At 41.4% G+C, this 22,240-nt stretch overlaps 1 protein-coding gene across 7 annotated transcripts in view; it reads left to right on the top strand.

Annotated features, from left to right (window-relative positions):
• cdadc1 (cytidine and dCMP deaminase domain containing 1) overlaps positions 1 to 22,240 on the top strand; it is a 53,306-nt gene that overhangs the window by 9,084 nt on the left and 21,982 nt on the right. The window contains exons 1-5 of one of the 7 annotated variants that reach the window (XM_072260783.1): positions 5,360 to 5,403; positions 16,946 to 16,984; positions 17,343 to 17,423; positions 17,657 to 17,831; positions 18,495 to 19,064. In XM_072260783.1, coding sequence (XP_072116884.1) covers positions 17,370 to 17,423; positions 17,657 to 17,831; positions 18,495 to 19,064 — 799 coding nt within the window. In that variant the 5' untranslated portion in view covers positions 5,360 to 5,403; positions 16,946 to 16,984; positions 17,343 to 17,369. Of the gene's footprint in view, positions 1 to 5,311; positions 5,404 to 16,943; positions 16,985 to 17,329; positions 17,424 to 17,653; positions 17,832 to 18,494; positions 19,065 to 22,240 lie in introns of those variants that run through there. The other 6 variants (XM_072260780.1, XM_072260782.1, XM_072260781.1 and 3 more) reach the window with 6 other exon arrangements.

Below are 22,240 nucleotides of genomic sequence, written 5' to 3'. Positions count from 1 at the left end.
AAATGAATCTCAGGGTTGTATATGGTGACATACTGCATGCACTTTGATAATAAATTTACTTTGAGCTTCGCATGACAAGAACAAAGGTGGAAATTGTGATTATAGAAAACGAACATCCAACTGAGTTTCTGGAGTATCTTCACCTCATTACCACCTCTGTAAGAATGCTTATCTCATGCCATCTAGAAACACAGAAAATCTACAGCACATTACTGGCCCTTCGGCCCACAATGTTGTTCCAACCATGTAACCTACTTTGGAAGCTGCCTAATATTTCCCTACTGCAAAGCCCTCTATTTTTTTAAGATTCATGTACCTATCCAAGAGTCTCTTAAAAGACCCTATTGTATCTGCGTCTTCCACCTTTGCTGGCAGTGCATTCCACACACCCATCGCTCTCTGTGTGGAAAATCTTACCTCTGACATCCCTCTTGTTCCTACTTCCAAGCACCGTAAAACTATGCACCCTCATGTTAGCCATTTCAGCCCTGGGAGAAAGCTTCTGGCTATCCACACGATCAATGCTTCTCATCATCTTATACACCTCTATCAGGGTCACCTCTCATCCTCCATCATTCTAAGAAGAAAAGGCCAAGTTCACTCAACCTATTCTCATAAGGCATGCTCCCCAATCCAGGCAACATCCTTGTAAATCTCCTCTGCACTTTCTCTCAATAGCATCCACATCCTTCCTGTAATCCTGGTCATATTAAGATCAAGGAATATGTTCGTAGCCCGGATATTGAACTTTTTGCTGTTGGACTCCAGCCATATTCCACCGAGATGCAACACTGGGCATCATGGGAGGTTGTTCCTGCCTGTGGCCATCGAACTTTGCTGCTCTTCCCGTGGAGGGTCAGACACCCTGAGCCAATAGGCGGATCCTGGACTTATTTCCATCTGGCATAGTTTGCATTTTGTTGTTTGATTGTTTGTGGTTTTGTATTGCTATATTTATGCTCTGTTCTTGGTTGGTGCAGCTGTAACGAAACCCAATTTCCCTCGGGATCTATAAAGTATGTCTGTCTATCTATCTATCTGTCTATCTATCTAATGATGTGACCAGAACTGAACACAGTACTCCAAGTAGGGTCTAAAAGGTCTTGTACAGCTGTAAGATTACCTCATGGCTCTTGTACTCAATCCCACGGTTGATGAAGGCCAACACCACCATATGCCACCTTAACAATACTGTCAACCTGCGCAGCAGCTTTGAGAGTCCTGTGGACATGGACACCAAGATCTTGCTGATCCTCCACACTGCCAAGAGTCTGACCATTAATATTATATTCTGTCTTCAAATTTGACCTACCAAAATGAACCACTTCACACTTAGCTGGGTTGAAATCCATCTGCCACTTCTCGGCCCAGTTCTGCATCCTATCGATGTCCCACTGTAACCTCTGACAACCCTGCAGACTATCCACAACGCCTCCCAACTTTTGTATCGTCAGCAAACTTACTAACCCACCCTTCTACTTCCTCATCCAAGTCATTTATAAAAATCAGAAAGAGGAGGGGTCCCAGAACAGATCCCTGCAGAACATCACTGGTCACGGACCTCCATGCTGAATACGAACCATCTACAACCACCCTTTGCCTTTTGTGGGCAAGCCAATTCTGGATCAACAAAGCAAGGTCTCCTTGGATCCCATGCGTCACTACTTTCTCAATGAGCCTCACATGGGGAACCTTATCAAATGCCTTAATGAAATCCATATATACTACATCCACTGCTCTACCTTCATCAATGTGTTTTATTACATCTTCAAAGAATTCAATCAGGTTCGTAAGGCATGACATGCCCTTGACAAAGCCATACTGACTATCCCTAATCAGGTTATGTCTCTGCAAATGCTCATAAATCCTGCCTCTCAGGATCTTCAACAACTTGCCCACCATTGAAGTAAGACTTACTGGTCTATAATTTCCTGGGTTATCCCTACTCCCTTTCTTGAACAAGGGAACAACGTTTGGAACCTTCCAATTCTCTGGTACTTCTCCTGTCCCTATTGATGATGCAAAGATCATCGCCAGAGGCTCAGCAATCTCTTCCCTCGCTTCCCACAGTAGCCTGGGGTATATCTCGTCCGGTCCCGGCGACTTATCTAACTTAATACCTTTCAAAAGCTCCAACACATCCTCTTTCTTACTGTCTATACACTCAAGCGTTTCAGTCCATTTTAAGTTATCCCAACAATTGCCAAGTTCCTTTTCACTGGTGAATACTGAAACAAAGTATTCATTAAGTACCTCCGCTACTTCCTCAGGTTCGCGCACGTTTCCACTCTTACTTCTGATTGGTACTATTCTCACACGGCTCATCCTCTTGTGCTTCACGTACATGTAGAATGCCTTGGGGTTTTCCTTAATCCTACTCGCCAAGGCCTTCTCATGGCCTCTTCTAGCTCTCCTATTTTCAATCTTGAGCTCCTTCCTGGCACCCTTGTAATTTTCTAGAGCTCCAACAATACCCAGTTTCTTGAACCTTTTGTAAGCTTTATTTCTCTTCTTGATTAGATTTTCTACATCTTTTGTACACCATGGTTCTTTTACCCTACCATCCTTTCCCTGCTTCAATGGAACATACACCATGCAAACGTTCCCTGAACATTTACCACATTTCTGCCATGCACTTCCCTGAGAACATCTACTTCCAATTTATGTTCCCAAATTCCTTTCTTTATTAATCTTTTTATTGATTTAGAAACAGCATATGTACACAAGAGGAGAGTTATCTCAAATATATATATCAATAACAATACAAACAGGAAGTGAAATAGACATTATCAAAATCACATGTAGTATTAAGCAAATATGTAATATATAATAAAAAAGTAAGACAACTAATTCTCCTCTTATCAACTCATAGAGAAGAAAAACTTTAAATTTTTAAAATGGGAAGGGAAAAAACCCCACTACACTATAAGAAAAAAAAGGAGACTTGGGCAGTCCATTCTGAGGATACGACTTTCTGATCAAACCTAAAACTTCAAAAAGAAATAATTGGATGAGTAATAAATCAAATCAAATGAAAATATTGAATAAAAGGTCGCCAGATTTGCTCAAATTTAAAGGATGTATCAAATGTCCGACTTCTTATTTTCTCTAAACTTAAACAGGACATAATGGAGGAAAGCCAATAAAAGACAGTAGGTGGATTAGAATCCTTCCACTTCAATAAAATGGCTCTCCTAGCCAATAAAGTTGAAAAGGCTATCATACGTTGAGCGGAAACAGAAATATTTCCTGCTTCTGATGGGATAATCCCAAAGATTGCCGTAAGTAAATTACAATCCAGAAAAGTTGGGATATTTTCCAAAATGCAATAAAAACAAAAATCGGTGATATGTTAATTCACGTGAACCTTTATTTAACTGACAAAAGTACAAAGAAAAGGTTTTCAATAGTTTTACTGACCAACTTAATTGTATTTTGTAAACATACACAAATTTAGAAACCTCCCTCCCAGGATACTGGTTCCCCTCCAGTTGAAGTGCAATCCATCCCACTTGTACAGGTCACCCCTTCTCAGAAAAAGTTCCAATGTTCCAAGAACTTGAAACCCTGCCCCTTGCACCATCTCCTCAGCCACTCATTCATCTGCACTATCTTCCTGTTCTGACCTTCACTAGCTCGGGCACTGGGAGTAATGTGGAGATTACCACCTTGGATGTCCTACTCTTCAGCTTCCTTCCTAACTCCCTAAACTTACTGCGCAGGACCTCTACCCCTCTCCTGCCTGTCATTGGTACCAACATGTACTACGACCTACGGCTGCTCACCCTCCCCTTCAAGAGTATTCTGCAACCGCTCAGAGAGATCCTGGACCCTAGCACCTGGGAGGCAACACACCATCCTGAAGTCTCTTTCACTGCCACATAATCTCCTATCTATCCCCCTAACTATTGAGTCCCCTATGACTATTGCTCCGCCTGACTTTACCCTTCCCTCCTGAGGCTCAGAGCTGACTACATTGGTATTGGTTTGGCTGCTGCTGCCTTGCCCAGGGAGGTCATCTCCCACAGCAATATCCAAAGGGGTATACCTGTTGCTGAGAGGAATGGCCACAGGGAGACCCTGCACTGACTTCCTTCTCCCTTTGCCTCTCTTGGTGTTTGCCCATCTACTCCCTGAATTCTGCACTCTGGGTGTAACCACCTGCTCAAAAGTCATATCTATCAATTGCTCTGCCTCCTGGATGATCCTAAGTTCATCCAACTGCAGCTCCAGCTCCTTAATGCAGTCTTTCATGAGCTGCAGTTGGCAGCACTTCCCACAGATGTAGTCATCAGGGAGTCTATTAGGTTCCATAAATTCCCACATCCTACAGGAGGAGTATTCCACTGTCATATCTACCATCCAGCCTGAACTGTACAATGGACAACTAAGACCAAATTCTCTAACGTGTTTCTTTGGCCTCAATCTCTTCTCCTTGAAGCCTCTTGAGTCAAGGCCTGACACTCCTACTCTCACCATTGGCCCACTCCCGACAATGGCCGCCCCACTTGTCCTTTCTGTACTTTTATTTAATTCGCAGTGTTCTCCTTCCAACACTGATTGGACCTTTGGAATGCCCGAACACCCTCAAAGCTCTCCTTCTATACTAGCTTTGCCGACCTGCAAGTAAACTCTTCAAGGTGCTCTGCTCCCGACACTGATTGGACCTCTGGTGGCAAACGCTTCTCCATTCTTTTATCTTTATATCCAATGTGCTATTGGCCAGCCTCCCATCTTCCGCTGTCTGTAAAGCACATCCAGAACTGGCACTTACATTTTAACTTGCAGTATCCTTTTCACTCATTATTTCTGCATCCGCTGACCCACATTAGTCACCAGCTCTCCCATTATGACATTAAATTTCTAGTCCTTATGTCTGTCCATTTGTATTTTTCTAATTACTGTAGTCATTTTCAACCTTGTCACTTTATTCCATTTTACAACTATGTCCCCTCTTAACACCACTATGTCCCCTCTTAATAGCACATTTTCAATGTCTAAGCTCTTTTCTTCAATTCCCTTTTTAAACTCCTTTTCTCTATTGTCTTGTGAGAACTTTAGGCTTTCATCTTTGACTTACCGTTATTTTCTGCTTCATCATTTTTGATTGATTTCATCCCTAAAAAGCTGTCTGCTGTTTTTTTTTTCAGAACTAAAAGTTCTTGCTATTACCATAGACAAATGCAACTTTTGATAAATTTATTCATTAGTACTGCCTTTGGCACTGAATTTAGTAACTGCTTTATAGACAACTTACACAGCAATTTAATGTAATAACATGCAATTTATTAATGGTATCTTTATTTCGTAGGGTTGAGTCCTAGGCTTTCAGAAGTAAACCTTTTCACTCTTCTGAGTCTGTGGATGGAACTTTTTCCAAATGACAAGCAAAAGCCAACTCAGGTATGGTATTTACCCAACGGTTATAATTGAATTGAATCAACTTTATTTCTTACATCCTTCAGAGACACGAGGAGTAAAAATCTTTACGTTACATCTCCATCTGAATGTGCAATGTATAAATTATAGTAACTTGTAATAAATAGTATGTAGAGTAAGATATACAACAGAACAGTCAATATAGCTTAGAAATACAATTGTGTTAGCGTGATCATTCTGTTGGCCTGGTGGAAGAAACTGTCCTGGAGCCTGTTGGTCCTGACTTTAATGCTATGGTACCATTTCCCAGATGGTAGCAACTGGAACAGTTTGTGGTTGGGATGACTCAGGTCATCCCAATGATACTTCGAGCCCTTTTTACGCACCTTTCACTGTAAATGTCCTGAATAATGGGAAGTTCACATCCACAGATGCGCTGGGCTGTCTGCACCACTCTCTGCAGAGTCCTGCAATTGAGGGAAGTACAGTTCCCATACCAGGCAGTGATACAGCCAGTTAGGATGCTCTCAGTTGTGCCCCTGCAGAAAGTCCTTAGGATTTGGAGACTCATGCCAAACTTCTTCAACTGTCTGAGGTGAAAGGAGCGCTGTTGTGCTTTTTTTTTTAACCACACAGCCGGTATGTACAGACCATGTAAGGTCCTATACCGAGGAACTTGAAGCTGTTCACCCTCTCAACCTCAGATCCATTGATGTCAATAGGGACGAGCCTGTCTTTGTTTCTCCTGTAGTCCACAACCAGTTCCTTTGTTTTTTGTGACATTGAGGGAGAGGTTGTTTTCTTGACACCACTGTGTCAGGGTGATGACTTCTTTTCTGTAGGCTACCTGGTTATTATTTGAGATGAGGCCAATTAATGTATCGTCTGCAAATTTAATTAACAGATTGGAGCAGTGGTTGGCGACACAGTCATGGGTGTACAGGGAGTAAAGGAAGGGGCTTAGGTCACAACTCTGGGGGGCTGCTGTGTTGAGGGACAGAGGTGATGGAGCCCTCTCATACCACCTGCTGGTGATCTGACAGGAAGTACAGGATCCAGCTGCGCAAGGCAGGGTTAAGGCCGAGGTCTCTGAGTTTCTTATCAAGCTTGGAGAGAATTATACTGTTGAATGCTGAACTGTAGTCCAAGAACAGCATTCTCACATAAGCATCCCTCCTCTCCAGGTGTGTAAGGTGGTGTGTAGAGCTGTGGCTATTGCACCATCTGTTGATCAGTTATGTTGGTAGGCAAATTGTAGGGGTCCAGTGTGGGTGGTAGCGTGCTGCAGAGGTAGTCCTTGACCAGCCTGTCAAAGCATTTGTTTATTATTGACGTGAGTGCGTCAGGACGCCAGTCATTCAGACATGTTACCTTGGTCTTTTTAGGTACAGGGACAATGGTGGATGTTTTGAAACAGGAGAGCACTCTACACTGGGAGAGGGAGAGATTAAAAATGTTTGAAAACACACCAGCCAGTTGTGCTGCGCACACACAGAGTACTTGCCCTGGGATGCCGTCCAGTCTCGCAGCCTTGTGGCTGCCCACTCATTAGGAGCACCTGTGTACTTCAGCCTCAGAGATGACCAAGGTGCAGGTTGTATCGGCAGCTCTCCTCAGGGACTCAGTGTTGGCGACGTTGAACCGAGTGTTTTAAAAAAAAAAAAGCTCATCTGGGAGAGAGGCAATGATGTTGGCAGCACCACTGTGTTTACCTTTGAAACCTACGATGGTGTGCAGACCTTGCCATTAGCTGCATGTGTTGTTGGTGGAGAGTTGTGTCTGGATCTTGTCTCTATATCGTCGTTTCACTGCCTTGATGATTTTGCGTAGAACGTAGGTGCATTTCTTGAGTTCCTGGTGGTTACTGACGGCGAATGCTCTGTCTCGTGCGGTGAGTGCAGCACACACGCAACTGTTGATCCGGAGTTTCTGGTTTGGATAGATCCTGACTGATGCACTTCGGGATGAAGCTCATGACCCCCTCCATGAACTCGGAGACATCCTCATCATGAAAGACATTCCAGTAGATGTCATCAAAGCAATCCTGTAGTATGGAGACTGATTGGTCAGACCAATAGTGGGGTTTTAACTTATTAACCTAGTAATTTTTAGTAATTAGTAATTTTTCCTCTTTACATCCTAATTGTATTCAAAATGAGTATAGAGAGTGAAGCTGTTCCAATTGGCAGAAAAAATGGAATTAAGGTGAATAGTAAAAGAGTGATTAAGCACAGAGATTTGGCAGATGCTGGAAATCCAGAGTAACACACTCAAAATGCCAGAGGAACTCAGCAGGTCAAGTAACATCTATGGAAAGGAATAAAAAGTCAACATTTTGGGCGAGGACCTTCATCAGGACGGGAAAGGACAAGGGAAGAAACCAGAATAAGAATGTGGGGGAGGGAGAGGAGTACATGCTAGAGGGTGATAGGTGAAGCCAGGTGAGTGGGAAGTTAGGTGGGTAGGGGAGGGGAGATGAAGTAAGAAGCTGGGAAGTGATAGATGGGAAAAGTAAAAAAGGAATCTGATAGGAATAGAGAGCGGGCCACGGGAGAATAGGAGGAAAGAGGGGCACCAGAGGGAGGTGATAAACAGGTGAGAAGAGCAGAAGGCTTAAGAGGGAATCCAGAATGGGGAATGGAACAAGAGAGGAGGGAGGGGGAGATATTGATGGAAATTAGAGAAATCAGTGTTCATGTCATCAGCTTGGAGGTTACTCAGACAGAACATGAGATGTTGCTCTTACAACCTAAGAGTGGCAGTAGAGGAGGCCATGGACCAACATGTCAGAATGGAATTGAGGATTGAAATTTAAATGGCTGGCCACTGGGAAATCCTGTTTGTTGTGGACAGAGTAAAGGGAGTCAAAAAGCAGTACTCCAATCTATGTCGAGCCTCACCGATGTGGAGGAGGCCAGAGCAGGTGCACCAAAAACAGTAGATGACCACAACAGATTCACAGGTGAAGTGTTGCCTCACCTGGAAGGACGTCTTGCCGGTGAGGGACGAAGTCAATGGGTAGATGTAGTACTTGTTCTGCTTGCAGGGAGATCAGTTGGGCAAATGATTAGACAAAGGTATCAGAGAGGGAGTAATCCCTGTGGAAAGTGAAGAGTGGGAGAAGGTAAAGATGTGTTTGGTGATAGAGTTCCTTGAAGATGGTGTAAGTTGTGGAGAATAATGTGCTGGATGCGGTGGCTCATGGGGTGGTAGGTAAGAACAAGAGAAACTATCCCTGTTAAGGCAGCAGGAAGATGGGATGAGGGCAGATGCCTGGGAAATGGAGGAGATGTGGGTGAGGAAGGGTAAGGAGGAGGACTTCTCTGATGTTTTGGAAAAGAAAGCATCCTGGGAGCAGATGCGGCAGAAGTGGAGGAACAGAGAAAAGGGAATGGCACTTTTACAGGGTGGGAAGAAGGATTGTCAAAATAGCTCTGAGAGATGGAGACAGAGTGATCGAGAAAAGGGAGAGAGGTATCAGAAATGGACCAAGTGAATTTACAGGCGGGGTGAAAGTTGAAGGCAAAGTTGATGAAATTGACAAGCTCAGCATGGGTTCATGAAGCAGCATCAATGCAGTTGTCAATATAGCGGAGAAAGAATTGGGGAGAGTTGCCAGTGAAGGCTTGGAATATTGACTGTTCCATGTAGCCAGCGAAGAGGCAGGCATTGCTGGGGCTCATCGGGGTGCCCTGGCTACACTTTGGGTTGGAAAAAGTGGGAGGAGCCAAAAGAGAAATTTTTGAGTATGAGAACCAGTTCTGCTAGTGGCAGGAGGGTGGTGGTGGAGGGGAGCTGGTTAGGTCTGTTGTCTAGAAAGAACCTGAGCGCTTTAAGGCCCTCTTGATAGAGGATTGACGTGTATAGGAACTAGATATACACAGTGAAAATGGGGTGATCAGGACCAGGGAAGTTTTTGAAGTGATCGAGAGCATGTGAAGTGCTACGAATATAGGTGGGAAGAGACTGATCCATGGGGATAAAAAGGAGTTGAGATAGGAATTCAGTGCAGCAGGAGCAGGCAGAAACAATGGGCCTACCCAGAGAGTCAGATTATTGGGTTTTGAGCAGGAGGCAGAAACGAACAAGATAAGAGAATCATGAGGTTGGTGGCTTTGGATGGGAGATCTCCAGGGTTGATACGGTTGGTGATGGTGTAGGAAACAATGTTCTGATGGTCTTGAGTTGGTTCCTCTTTAATGGGAAAGTCAAAAAAGACTGAGAGTTACCACTTGGTTTCAGCAAGGTGGAGGACAGTCTAAAACACTACATCAGCAGCCTCCCCCAACTTGTCTGCAGGTTGGATGGTAAGGTTGAGATTGATGCAGGGAGAGTGAAGGGCAGTGCGTTCAGCAGGGGTAAGGTTTGAATAGGAGAGAAGAGTGCTGAAGCTGAGTCAGTTGACATGTTCTTTTTTACATATTGAGTGATTAGGATCTTGTCAAACTGTGAAGGGCTGTAATAGTTGATTCACTAGTAGAATTCAAAAGTAAGCAGGATATTTTTTATACCTCTAATGCCTCTCTGTGTCCTATGCTCTAGGGGAAAAAAAGAAGCCTTGCCTATCTATTCTCTCCTTACAACTCATGCTCTCTAGACTCAGTAACATCCTTCCAAAACCTGGGCAACCAAAACTGCATACAATACTCCAGATGTGATTTTACCAATATCTTTTACAGTTGTAACATGACCTTCCAACTTTGTACTCAATGCCCTAATCAATGAAGATAATCTTCCCAAACACTTTCCCACCCTGTATACCTTCACCCACTTCCCCAGTTGATCTGTGTGATCTTAAATAATCTTCGCTGTTAACTATACCACAGGTTTTGGTATCATTCACAATCTTACTAACCATGCTGTTGCCAATTCAATACAGCACACGGTAAATACATACCAGGCAATAACTTTGCCTAACAACTGTAGTTCTTTATTCATCCAATTGATTTAAGCAACTCAAAGATTCATCATGCAGCTTCAAACAATTATTTAACTCTTTACTCTCACAATTCAATAAATACTAGCACAATGTTTTAGTGTACTTTCACAACTTCCAAAACCCACTACTTGCATTCAGATATTACCCACTCTTGACATGCACTAACCTTCTGAACCAGCCTACCATGTTGGACCTTGTCAAAGGCCTTGCTAAAGCCATGTAGACATTATCTACTGCCCTGCTCTTGTCATACACTTGGTCACTTCTTCAAGAAATCACAAATTCATTAGACATATTTTCTCTAGTCATTCCATATGTAGGTAGATCCTGTATCTTAGAATAGGCTGCAGTGACTTTACCACCACATAGATCACTGGCCTGTAGTTCCTTGTCCTTGCAGCCCTTCTTAAATAAAGCTAAAGTATTAACCACCCTACAGTCTTTTGATATCTCACCCACGACTAACAGTGATAAAATATTTCTGCTAGGACCCCAGCAAATCCTTTCCTGGCTTCCCACAGAATATCCTAGAATACACTTAGTTAGGCCTGAGGGACTTATCCACTTTAATGTGCTTTAAGTTCTCGCAATGCACTGATTTCAATGAGAGTTTAAGGTCATGAGTGGGGTGCTGAGTGAGCTGCCTTTTTCTGGCTGGTGTTCAGTTTTTTTTTAGTGCTGCTGGAATTGCACTCATCCAGCCAAGTTCATTGTATCCAATCACAGTCCTAACTTGTGTCACGTAAATGGTAATTCCCTGGGGAGCTGGGAGGTCCGTCATCCAATGCTGCATTACCTAGCTTCTGACCTGCTCTTGCAGTCACAATAATTATATGAATGGAGCAGTGAAACTTGGGGGTCGTAACAGCATGGAAGCAAGCCTTTTGGCCGAACTCATGCATTCTGACTCTGTTGCTCAGCTGTCAGTGTTTGGTCCCTAGCAGTCCAAACCTCTTCTATCCACGTACTCACTTAGATGACTTTTAAGTGTTAACATGGCTGCCTCATCCACTTTTTCGGCAGCTTATTCCAAACAAAAAAGAACACCCTTTGTGTGAAGAAACTTCCTCTGATGTGCTTTTAAATCTCTTGCTTTTGATCTTAAACTTACATATGCCCTCTTATTTTTAGCACAAACCCCCTTGGGGGAAAAACTCTGTTTCACCCAGACTGTGCCCCTTCTAATATTGTATACCTTTATCAGGTCATCCCTCAGTCTCCTGTGTTCCAGGGAATAAAATCCTAGTCTTGTAATTTAGACCCCCAAATCCAGGAAATTGCAACTGACCCATTTCTAGTCTGTTCCAGTTTCTTCCAAGGCATTCATAATTTCAATCATACTTTCACAAGTTCTTCTTCCAAGTAAAAGGTGTGTGTTAATAGGAGAGCTCTAATACCCATTTTATGCCAATTACTGTATTCTGCATTGCCCAGCTATCATAATTAAACAGGAAGAGTCGTAGGGTATATTTATGGATTGCTGTAATTGTGAATGAAACATTCTAGAGTTGTTTTAAGTTTTGCAGTATGCTAAGAGACAGTTTCCAGAATTGCAGTAAGGCACTGGATGTTGCTAGTGTTATGGTAAACAGAAGTTGTAATTTGGAACTTGTTAAGTGAGAAACCTTGTGGAAAAATGGCCTATATTCACTGATTCTTGTTGGAAAAATTTTGGTCATGTTCTCATTGATAAGTTTCACAAATTCTGATAACAATTTTCATATCATTCTTGTGTTATAGATGGTATAGAATAATTTTATGTACTCTTAAGGTCACACTAAATAGAATATTATTGATTACATATGTATTGTTATTGATCCTTGCATTTGGAGGTATTTGGCGAGAGAAACACGTCAAACACATCAGTCATTTAAGAAAATTGAAAGAAAATGGGAAACTACAGGCCAGTTTGTAAGAAAATTCTGGAATCTATTATGAAGAAAAGAGTAACAATACTTGTCTACCACAATAAATATAGTTTTATGGAACAAAAGTATGGAACAAGCTGATGACCACTTGCATATGAGATAAAAAGAGAGCCAATGGATGTAGCAAATTTCAGTTTATAAAGGTCAGTGAGGTACCCCCCCTAAAAGATTACTGCACAAGAATTTTAACACCACAACCCAGAAAAAGAGCTCTGTGTATTCCTGCGACTAAGTATATGGGTCAGGTACACTGTCAGAGCTGTGGGGTAAGGAGTGAGGTGTCAGGAACAGTACGGGTGTGTGGACAAAGCTAGGGCCAGGGGAGCAGCCAGGACTAGCAGCTGTGATCAGGGTAGGATTTAGGGCCAAGTGTGCGTCCAGACCCAGGGTCAGGTGAGGCTGATCAGAGTCAGATGTGTGGTAAGATGTGTAGGTGGAGTTGTTCAGGAATGGTGTCAGGCGTGTAGTGAGAAGTAGTGCTGTCAACATGGGCCCAGTGCATGAAAGCAGACATGTACAGATTGGGTTCAGAGCCAGGTGTGCAGTCGGAATTGGGTGTAGAAATGAGAGCCAGGTGCAAGGTCAGAGTTGGGTTCAGGAGTATGGGTCAGGTGTATACCTGGCACTGGGAAACGGGTAGATGCAAAGCTGGAAACATGCTTAAATTGGTGCCAGGTGTAGACCCAGAGTGGATTGGACCAGGAGCACAGCAAGGGTCAGGTCTGGGAACGTGTGTAGTGGGGATCAAGGATGGGTAGGAAGTGAGAAGAATAGTAATGGTCTGTGCCTGAAGAAAACAAAATTTTTTATTCATATACACACATATTTATGCATTTTTCTTACTTGGAAAATATTATTCCTTTATGTTTATTTTAATGCTTTATATTTATTTTTGTTGCTTACATTTGTACTTTTCAGGTTCCTTGTTAATTTGTTGAATTGCAGTTAATTCCAGTTAATTGGACCATCGGTTAATCAGGGCAGCCATTTATTTGGGACAGCTCTTAAAGAACAAAAACAAATCGAGAAAATAGTCATGATTTCCTTTGTTTATTTGGGGCACTATGATGCTTAATTAGGGCAGGCAACTGGTGCCAAGCATTTTTTAACTAGCACCACTTGTATGCATGTTTGTGATCATTAGACACTCTACTGTGCTTAGACTGACTAGTTTTTAAATAGTGTCACTCATGTGTTTGTGTTTTTTTTTAATTGATTTCTGTCACTGATGGTTGACGAGAAATAAACAGACAATTCAGAATTGTTTTGCTCACTGCAGTTTCAAGCATTCATGCGCGGAGATGCCAGAAATGGCTGGGAGTGAAAATGAAACTATTTCACTACTTCAAGAAGTTAGGAACTATGAAGAATTTGAAGGTATCAGCAATCATTTTGAATGTTACAATTAAGATGAATATTTGGAGGATGCAATAATTGAAAGCACTGTTTGAAGGCAGACCACTATGTACCAGGTGTCTGCACTGATTTTGTTCATTTACATCATTGTACTCCTCCGTCGATAACTATTAGGAACTAATACACAGTTTTATGGTACTGTAGTAGTTTCAGTGGTGTCCTAATTTATTCTGCATTTCATTTAAATACACAATTTATTACTCAGTTAAATGGTGGCTTTGTCTTTTTTCATACCTTTTTAACTATTTCCATGATACGGCAACTGGGGAGGAAAGACTCACAAACCAATGTGCATCTTCCAAGAGGAAGAAACCCTACAAGCTGTGGACAGATTTACAGAAACATACCCCCAGGGGTGCCCAGGAGGGAGAGTAAGATGAACACCCTGCCAGGATGGACCTAAGAATGTCAACCTTTGTAAACGGATATCAATTACAAGTCAGAGATGCATTTGCGGCAAGGTCTGTAAGAACCTGTTTGGCCTAAAAACACATCGGGCCAAGATGAAAATGCCTGGATCAGGAGAGAGCCACACAACGTCTAGGACTCACTCCTGAAGAAACCCAACTTGGAGTCACCCCACGGTACCCAGAATCTCCCAAGTCCCAGAAACTCACACTCCAGGCTGAGTAGCAGATCACCAGATGCGTCAAGAGCTCCAATATCTGACTAAACAGTACAGGGGAATGAGTGAAAAGGAGAAACCACCACTTGCCAAGCTCAGTAAAATCTTCAGAAGTAAGTTTATGCAGACCATAATGGCATGGAAGACGGGGGAAAAAGCCAGGAAATGAGCTGCCTTTATTGTGAACCCCTAAGGATTCACCAAGCAGCTGTTGAGACAGAAGTATTTCAGGCACCTCACGTACTCCAAACAAGAGATGGATCTACACCTTCAAAACTCCATCAGCGACTCAGTGAGCAGAAGATAGGACACCACAGCGTCCTCGTAAATCCTCCTCCTCCTGCAATTGAGTTCAATGGCAAGATGTGACCCATGGACCATTGCTGCTGGGGCACAAGTCAGGGCCTGATCAATCCTAGCTGGGTTGCCTGGGCGTGGGTATCTGATATTGAAAAACTTAAAACACCCAATGACCCCCAGATTACATCACTGAAGCTGTGTCCCAGCAAATCCTAGGATGTATCTCAGCATCATGAAACTTAAACTAATTAGGGAAGCCGTTTAGTTTGGCCAAACTATACTGGTCCCTATGTGTCGCAATTAGTCAGAGTCCACTGTATGCATAAAACTTTATCCAAAGGCCATTTTCAGCCTTGTTGTTTACATTTTTAACCTGCAGTGTTGACCTTTGTTTTGCATTTTAATGGAATTGTAATTTGTACACTTCATCCTGTATTCAGTGAAAATTCAATGTGTCATCAAGCTTTTTTGTTTTGACTCCTATTGTTGGCATAATCTCTGACCATTAAATTGTATTTCACGTTTAACATAAAATCTTTGAATCGAACAGAGCCCTTCACTGAAGTGAGGTTTTCTCTTTTGTTTTCCTGTGATTCCTTCTGAATGGTTTCTCTATAGTGATACCTGCAGTTGGATTAGTATGTTACAGAGTAATTTCATAACATTGGTTCAGCAATGTTGCATGTTTATTTTTATCTGCATTGGAGCATTTAAGATTGTTACCATGGAAGAATTTGACATTACAGTCTCTTATAAAACAAAAGAAAGCGTAAAACTGCGTCCACACTAGACCGGATAAATCCGTAACCGAAGCTTTTTCTCTTCATTTTGACCGTCCGCCCACATTGAAACGGTGATTTCCTCCCCCGAAAATGGAGCTTTTCAGAAACGCTCTCCAGAGTGAATAAAGCTGAAAACGCCTAATATCCGGCATAGTGTGTACTGGGTAACCGGCTATTTTTAAAACTGCTGTCATGACGTGCTGGAACAAATGGTAGCGGCAGCGCTGCATTTCATTGTTTTCTTGAACACAACCTCCAACACCACAACAATATCTGACAATAGATGTGTAGCAGCCTAATGTAACATTGTATGGAAATACAACACTGATGCAGACATGTTTTGTACATTTAACAAGGTGCTTTATTAATGTATTGCTTGTGCATTCAATTGATGCAATTGTCACTTTTGCCCAGTAACTTGTTTTATTGCACATGTTAAATACAGCAAAATAATACACAAAGACATGGCAAAATTAAAAGCAAACAAATGCGGTAACAGCAAATTTTACTTTTGCCTAGTAATGAGCCTTATTGCATTTAGTTGTAGCTGTCGTCCCTTTCATCGGTGAAGAGACCATGGCTGTAGGAAATGTTTCTGGACAAATGCGCACCAAGTCTTTCGTTTGGCAATTTCCTTTTAAGTTTTTCTAGTCTGTAACTGGACAAATGCACACCAAGTATACTGTTTCCTCTTCACTTGTTTTCTGTGTGTCCTGCGCATGCCCAGTAGGAGAAGATTCGCCCAAATATCCGTTTTAATGTGGACAGAGTTTTTTTTAAAAACGCCTAGTGTGGACGCCTATCGTTTTTACGCGAAACTGGCGTTTTCAAAATTATCTGATCTAGTGTGGACGTAGCCTAAGATGCTTATAAATCTATATAAAGTTGTGGCAAACTAACTTTACTGTTTTATCTGTACCACCTATCAGGTGTTGATTTAATGTCGTCTGATTGTCAACAGCTTTTTCTCAGAAAGGCAAACATTCCCGTTGTTTTGTATAGTAATGTAACCAAGGGATAAGACTAAGGTTTGGGTAGAAAATTTATGTACAAATCTTGCCTGCCTGATTGCTTAGTCCATATGTCAAAAAGTTAAAGTCTTTGTTTACCCCAAGGGTTTTGATAAGTTGGGTGATTTGAGACGGTAGCAAGTTCCAATGGTATCGACCTTTCGAAGGAAGGAGAAACTTGGTGGCTACAAACAGAAGCTTTGACTGATGCAAAGTTGTTTTTTTTTTAAAAAAGCAGTTGGAATTTTTAGAAATGCAATATTATGGAGCAGCTTGATGTCAATATGAAAGTCACTCAGTGACTTTAGTGAGCAAAGGAGATCCACGAATTGCAGATTGTACAGTTTGTTTGACAAAATGTATTTTATGAAAAGAGCATATCATATCAACATTAACTTCCTTTTAACAGCTTGCAATATTTCCACATTAGTTCTTCATTATACCTGCCACAGAAAATTGTCTAATACATAGGTGAAAGTATCCTTTCAATGTTATAATTTTTAGCAAAATCAACAAATTTCACAATCTATGTTGGTGATATTAAAGCTGATTCTGATCATTTTTAGTAACTGTTTATCTACTCAAGTGGCCCAGAGAACAAACAGGTAAGTGTGGAACTTAATTCCTCCAATTGTGAATTATTGCTCTTCTTGTTAACCTAATGAAATTTCATTTCAAATGATACTTTGTTAACCTTTATCTCTTTGCTTTTGTCTCTAATTTTTGGTAGAGGGCACCTGGTTTTTGTATCTGCGGTATTTGCTTGCATTAATGATAACCTCATGAAGTTACTAGTGAGCCTTAGCTAAGATTATGCTATAGAATGTTAGACCATTTCCTGGTTCTTGGGATCTTGAATGTTTTTCACTATTTATCAGCTCATACTTAAAACACTGTTGAAATCTTCATTGTCTGAGTAACAAATGAAACAAAATGTTGTTCAATCATAGCTTGTATCCCTAGGGAAAATCCCTATTAAAACTGCTGAGGATGGTTCAACCATGGAAAACTGTGAGGAATTCCTTCAAAACTGCATCCTTCCAGGCAAGTGGAAAGAATTGCAGCATAATCCAGATTTATGCCTTGTAGATGGTGTGGTTGTTGAGGGTCAGACTTCATCCACTTATTATGGTATACCCTGTCGCCCTCCAGCAGTAATACTTGTGTCACTTACAGGACTGGTTCTTTTTTTTTGTTGATTTCTAGATGCTAGCTATTTACAGCTTTTCATATGAATAGAAAATTGTTTTACCCTGAATATTGCTCACCTTTAGCAGAGAAGAAATGGCCTTGTTGTTGTGCACAGTTCAAAAATTATTGGGCTACACTGTTCAAGCATGGATCTGCATGTCGGACAAATTGCTGTTATTAAACATGGATCCAGACTGAAGGAATGTGATCTCTACTTCTCAAGGAAGCCATGCTCAACCTGCTTAAAGATGGTTTTAAATGGTAAGTGTGATCAAAAAGCATTTTTCATTGAGCCAAAATTTGCTGTTAGCAGCATTGTGTACTCTTATTCCTAAATTCCAAATAAACCATATTCCTGGAGGCATCTGGACAATCATTATTTGCTTTGTAGAGTCTGTTGATACAACACAGCTCACCAGAAGTATCTTCTGTGCTGTAGTGGGGTCAATTGGGATGGCTAAAATAAGTATAGTCACAATAAAAATAGTGGTGAAATTTTGAAGGTAGTTAAACCACACCTTTTGATTTAACAGAATTTATAAATTTGTGAAACTTATACTTCAATGTTCAGAAACCCAATGATATTCAGAACCAATTGCAAGCTTAGAAAAAATATTAAAGAACTGTTAAACAAGCTTTTAAAGCAAAACTAAAAATATCAATAACATTTAAAATATTTCTATTAACTTCTAATGATGAAAGTCAAACAGCTAGTCCATTCATTAAAATTAATGACAAAGCACTCCTGTTTCAGTTTATTTGTGGGTTTCTCACCATAAGTAATGAATGTATAAAGTTTCTGAAGAAAAAAGCACTACAGGAAAAGAGCATGGAGGTGGGACTAAATGGCTAACTCTTCCAAACAAAACAAATCTAGTACTTGTTTTTAATTTCAGTTGATTTCTTTTTAATATTTAATTTTAGCTGGAGTCAGCCGAATTTCATATTGGCCTGGAGATCCAGAAATAAGTCTGGCTGAGAACAAGGTTATGAATAGTTGCTACTCAGATGCAAAGTTAGATGCTAAGGCTGTGGAAAGACTCAAGTCCAATAGTCGAGCTCGTGTCTGCACCTTGCTTCAACCTCTGGCTTACAATATGCTTCAATACATAGAAGAAACTTCAAGAAAGTGTGAGTTTTTCCAAAGCATGAATGCCAAGGACTCTGATTTTAAACACAGGGACAGTTTTACTGAATGCAGAAGAAATAGATTGCGGGAATTTGAGAAATTATTCTTGATTGCTGATAGTAACACCCACAAAGAAATCTTAAAGACTGTTGGCTTAGAGAATGTGTGTGATGATGTTCATTTTATTAATTTGAGGCATAAAATGGAGGAGCTTGTTTATCTGTTAGCAACCATCGACTGTAGCGTTCCAATGTCTGGAATATTTATTTCTGATGATAGTGCATCCGAAGAGCACACAAACAATGACTTTCAGAATTTTGCAAGGCACTGCATGGTTCAAGCCAGGTTATTGGCATATCGGACAGGTGAGAAAATCGGTGTAGTTTTCATACTTTCATCATCAAGTTTGTTGTAATAGTACAAAATAATCGTGATCTATATTTACTAATAGAGAAGAGTTTTGTAAACGACCTTTTATGACAATTCAAAATGCTATTGAGGTGTAATCATTGTTGTAGCATAGTTATTCTGGAAGACATTTGCCATGGACTTCATAAAAGCCTTCAATTCCATCAACCGAGGGTTTATGGAAGATCCTCCTGAAAATCAGACATCTGTGTGCACTAATCATCCTGCAAGTAGAAGTGTTAAAAAATTTCTTCGGATTTTTAATTGACTATTGACAAAGCATCAGGTTTTACAAATAAATAGATAATGTCAGCTTTATCTCTACTTGCTTGTTGTCCCCTTTGAAAGCAAGTGGGATTATTGTAGATAGGTAAAGTGTTTGGCATGCACGTGATGGAACTAAAGCCCATTTCTGTGCTGTCCAACTCCGACACTTTGTTGTCAGGCTTTGTTAGCCATAATTTATACTATTCACTTATTTCGAACGCCAAATCACTCATATTTAGCCAGCATCAATTCTGATAACCTTGCTACAGTTAGCCTACATTTCCCTGACCAGGCTAAAAATAGTTTTTCTTTTTCTACTGAAATCCACAATGATGTTCCAACCTGTATACACTTCAATACAAATGTTACAGATGGAAATAGCTGTATGACGTGCTTTCGCTTTTGCTTTATCCATCTTCTGAATCTCCCAGAGCTTCATCCATGCATGATTGCCCTCCTGAAAACCCAAATTTCTCCTATTTATCACATTTCACGTTAACTAAGTGCATCACCTCCATATTAATGCTGATTTATAAGTGCAAGTTGGAGGATTAATTAATTATCAAATGCAATTTGTAGCACTGATTTTTCAACAGGTTTCACATATTTTAAGATGATAGGATATGACAAATGGTTACTGGAATCATATTGTAAAAGATCAGGAGTTGGTCCAAATGGGAATTGATTGTTTATCCAGAGATCTTTCTGATTTGTATTTAGAACATAGACTGTTACAGCATAGTACAGGCTCTTCAACCCACCATATTGTGCCGACCTCTTAGCTTACTCTAAGATCAATCTAATCCTTCCATCCTACATGGCCTTTCATTTTTCTATCATCCATGTGCCTATCTAATAGTTTTTAAAATGTCCCCAATGTACCTGCCTCTGCCATGTACTTACCATTCTCTATGTAAAAAGAAAACTTGCCTCTGACATCTCCCCTGCACTTTCCTCTACCTTTAAAATTATGCCATCTTGTTATGAAACCCATTTTTACCAGGCGTCTCTAGAGATGTGGCTGGTTAGCCCCTCACTAACAGCCACTGGACTCAGCAGTGAGGAAATCACCTTTCTCAAACTCCATACATCAAGGGTCAGTATGACTTGGGGCCCACCAAAGCAGGGAAGTTGGGATGTCCCAACCACCCAAACCCCAATTTTTGCGAATACTGTGTAAATACTACCCCCAGGCAATTAGCTGTCAGCAAGAAATAACAGATTGTACACTGCACAGAATTATAAAGTAAGTATATTTACAAATATCAGCTAGTAGGAAAAAGAAAAGGAAAAAAAAATAAAATAAAAAGGGCCCATTATAGTTAACCCAGTCTACATAAGTTGGAGCATATCTTGAAGTTGTCTTTAACTGACTAGCTGGACCCACGGTCTGCCTGAAAGCACACACCACCTTCCGAATGTCGCTCGAATTCCACCTCAAACAAACGGGCTCTCCCACAGGAGTATTGGTCCTTCCTCCTTGGAGCCGTTCATCTCAACAAAGCACCTTGTGCAACAGGGGTGGCATCATCAGCCACCTTCCCTCCTGTCTTCTCCCAGTTCCCCCCAAAAAGACTTTGACCCACACCAGCATCCATCACAAAAACCTCTCGCCCAACGTGCTGTAGAACCTTCAAAAAGTAATCTCCATTTCTCTCCTTGCATGCTCCCATGAGCCTTCTCACAACGAAAGTATTTCTTCCCTCCAGGATGGAAGCTCTGCCCTTTTCAACCAGATCTGGGCAGACTAGCACTGGTGTGTCAATAGTCTCAGTTACTCCAACATCTACTTTCGAAAACTTCAGTTTCAATGACAAGTAACCTAGGTATGGGTACTCATCAGTACTAAGCCCCTGAAACTCAAGGGCACTGAGTGGCTTCAATGGTAAATGCATCAAATGCCAGTTGTAAAATGATCTATAAAGCAAAGTAACTTGAGAACCTGTGTCAAGTGTGGCTCTCGCATAAACACTTTCAATCCGTATGGCTACATCAGAGCTTGGTTCCACTAAACCTTAAGGAATGGAGTTTTGCACTTTAGTATTTCCCTTGATACACTGATAGGAATGTATTCTCTCCAAAACGTCAGTCCATTCCTCTACTGGGTCTCTCTGTAGTTTTACCTTTTTTTGATTTGATTAACCACTGATTTACTTTCTGAAGATTTTCCTGTCCTTCACACTCCCACTTGAAACGTCCATCTTCTCCACAGTTGTAACAGAAAATACCGGCCACTTCCCTGACTGAAGGACCTCAATCAGTAGCAACCCAGCTTGGTATGTCCCACCAGCGGATCCAGCTTCCTGCCAGCCTTGTCGTGCTTGGTAGCAACACTAACTGATATCATCCAAAATACCTTGGCTATCAGATCTTTCATGACATCCTGCAAAACCCTGGCTTATGTGGCATCAGGGGTCGCTTAGCAGCAGAGGCTACTAACAAGGACTTCACCCTGCAGACAAAGGCCTCCCGCTCCTCCATCGCATTTTTCTCCTCTCTAAATTCTCTGAGTAACTCAGTAAAAGATGGGGGAGGGTGCATCTTGCGGGTCATTCGAATACGTAGAGCAATCATGTCATGTGACAATGTGCCCTTCACAACTTGCTCCTCAAGCAATTTCTCTCAGACAGTTGAATGCCCCCTTCGTGGCACAAACAGTGCAGCATCTTCTCCAAGCTGAAAATGTAGGCAGACAACTTCTCTCCTTCCTCCTGAAATATGTGCCTAAGTTTCATCCTAAGATCGACTGCACTTCCTGCAGTGCCAAAAGCATCTTCCAGAGCTTGCAGGTAAATTAGCTGATGTAGCTAATGGATTTTCTGCCTTGAGGAACCTCATTATATCAGCCACTGGACCCTTTAAGATG

The sequence above is a fragment of the Mobula birostris genome, chromosome 6 (assembly GCF_030028105.1).
Source record: "Mobula birostris isolate sMobBir1 chromosome 6, sMobBir1.hap1, whole genome shotgun sequence".
Classification (NCBI taxonomy): domain Eukaryota; kingdom Metazoa; phylum Chordata; class Chondrichthyes; order Myliobatiformes; family Myliobatidae; genus Mobula; species Mobula birostris.
Note: the sequence above shows the minus strand (reverse complement) of the source record. Positions and strands in the feature narration are given on the sequence as shown.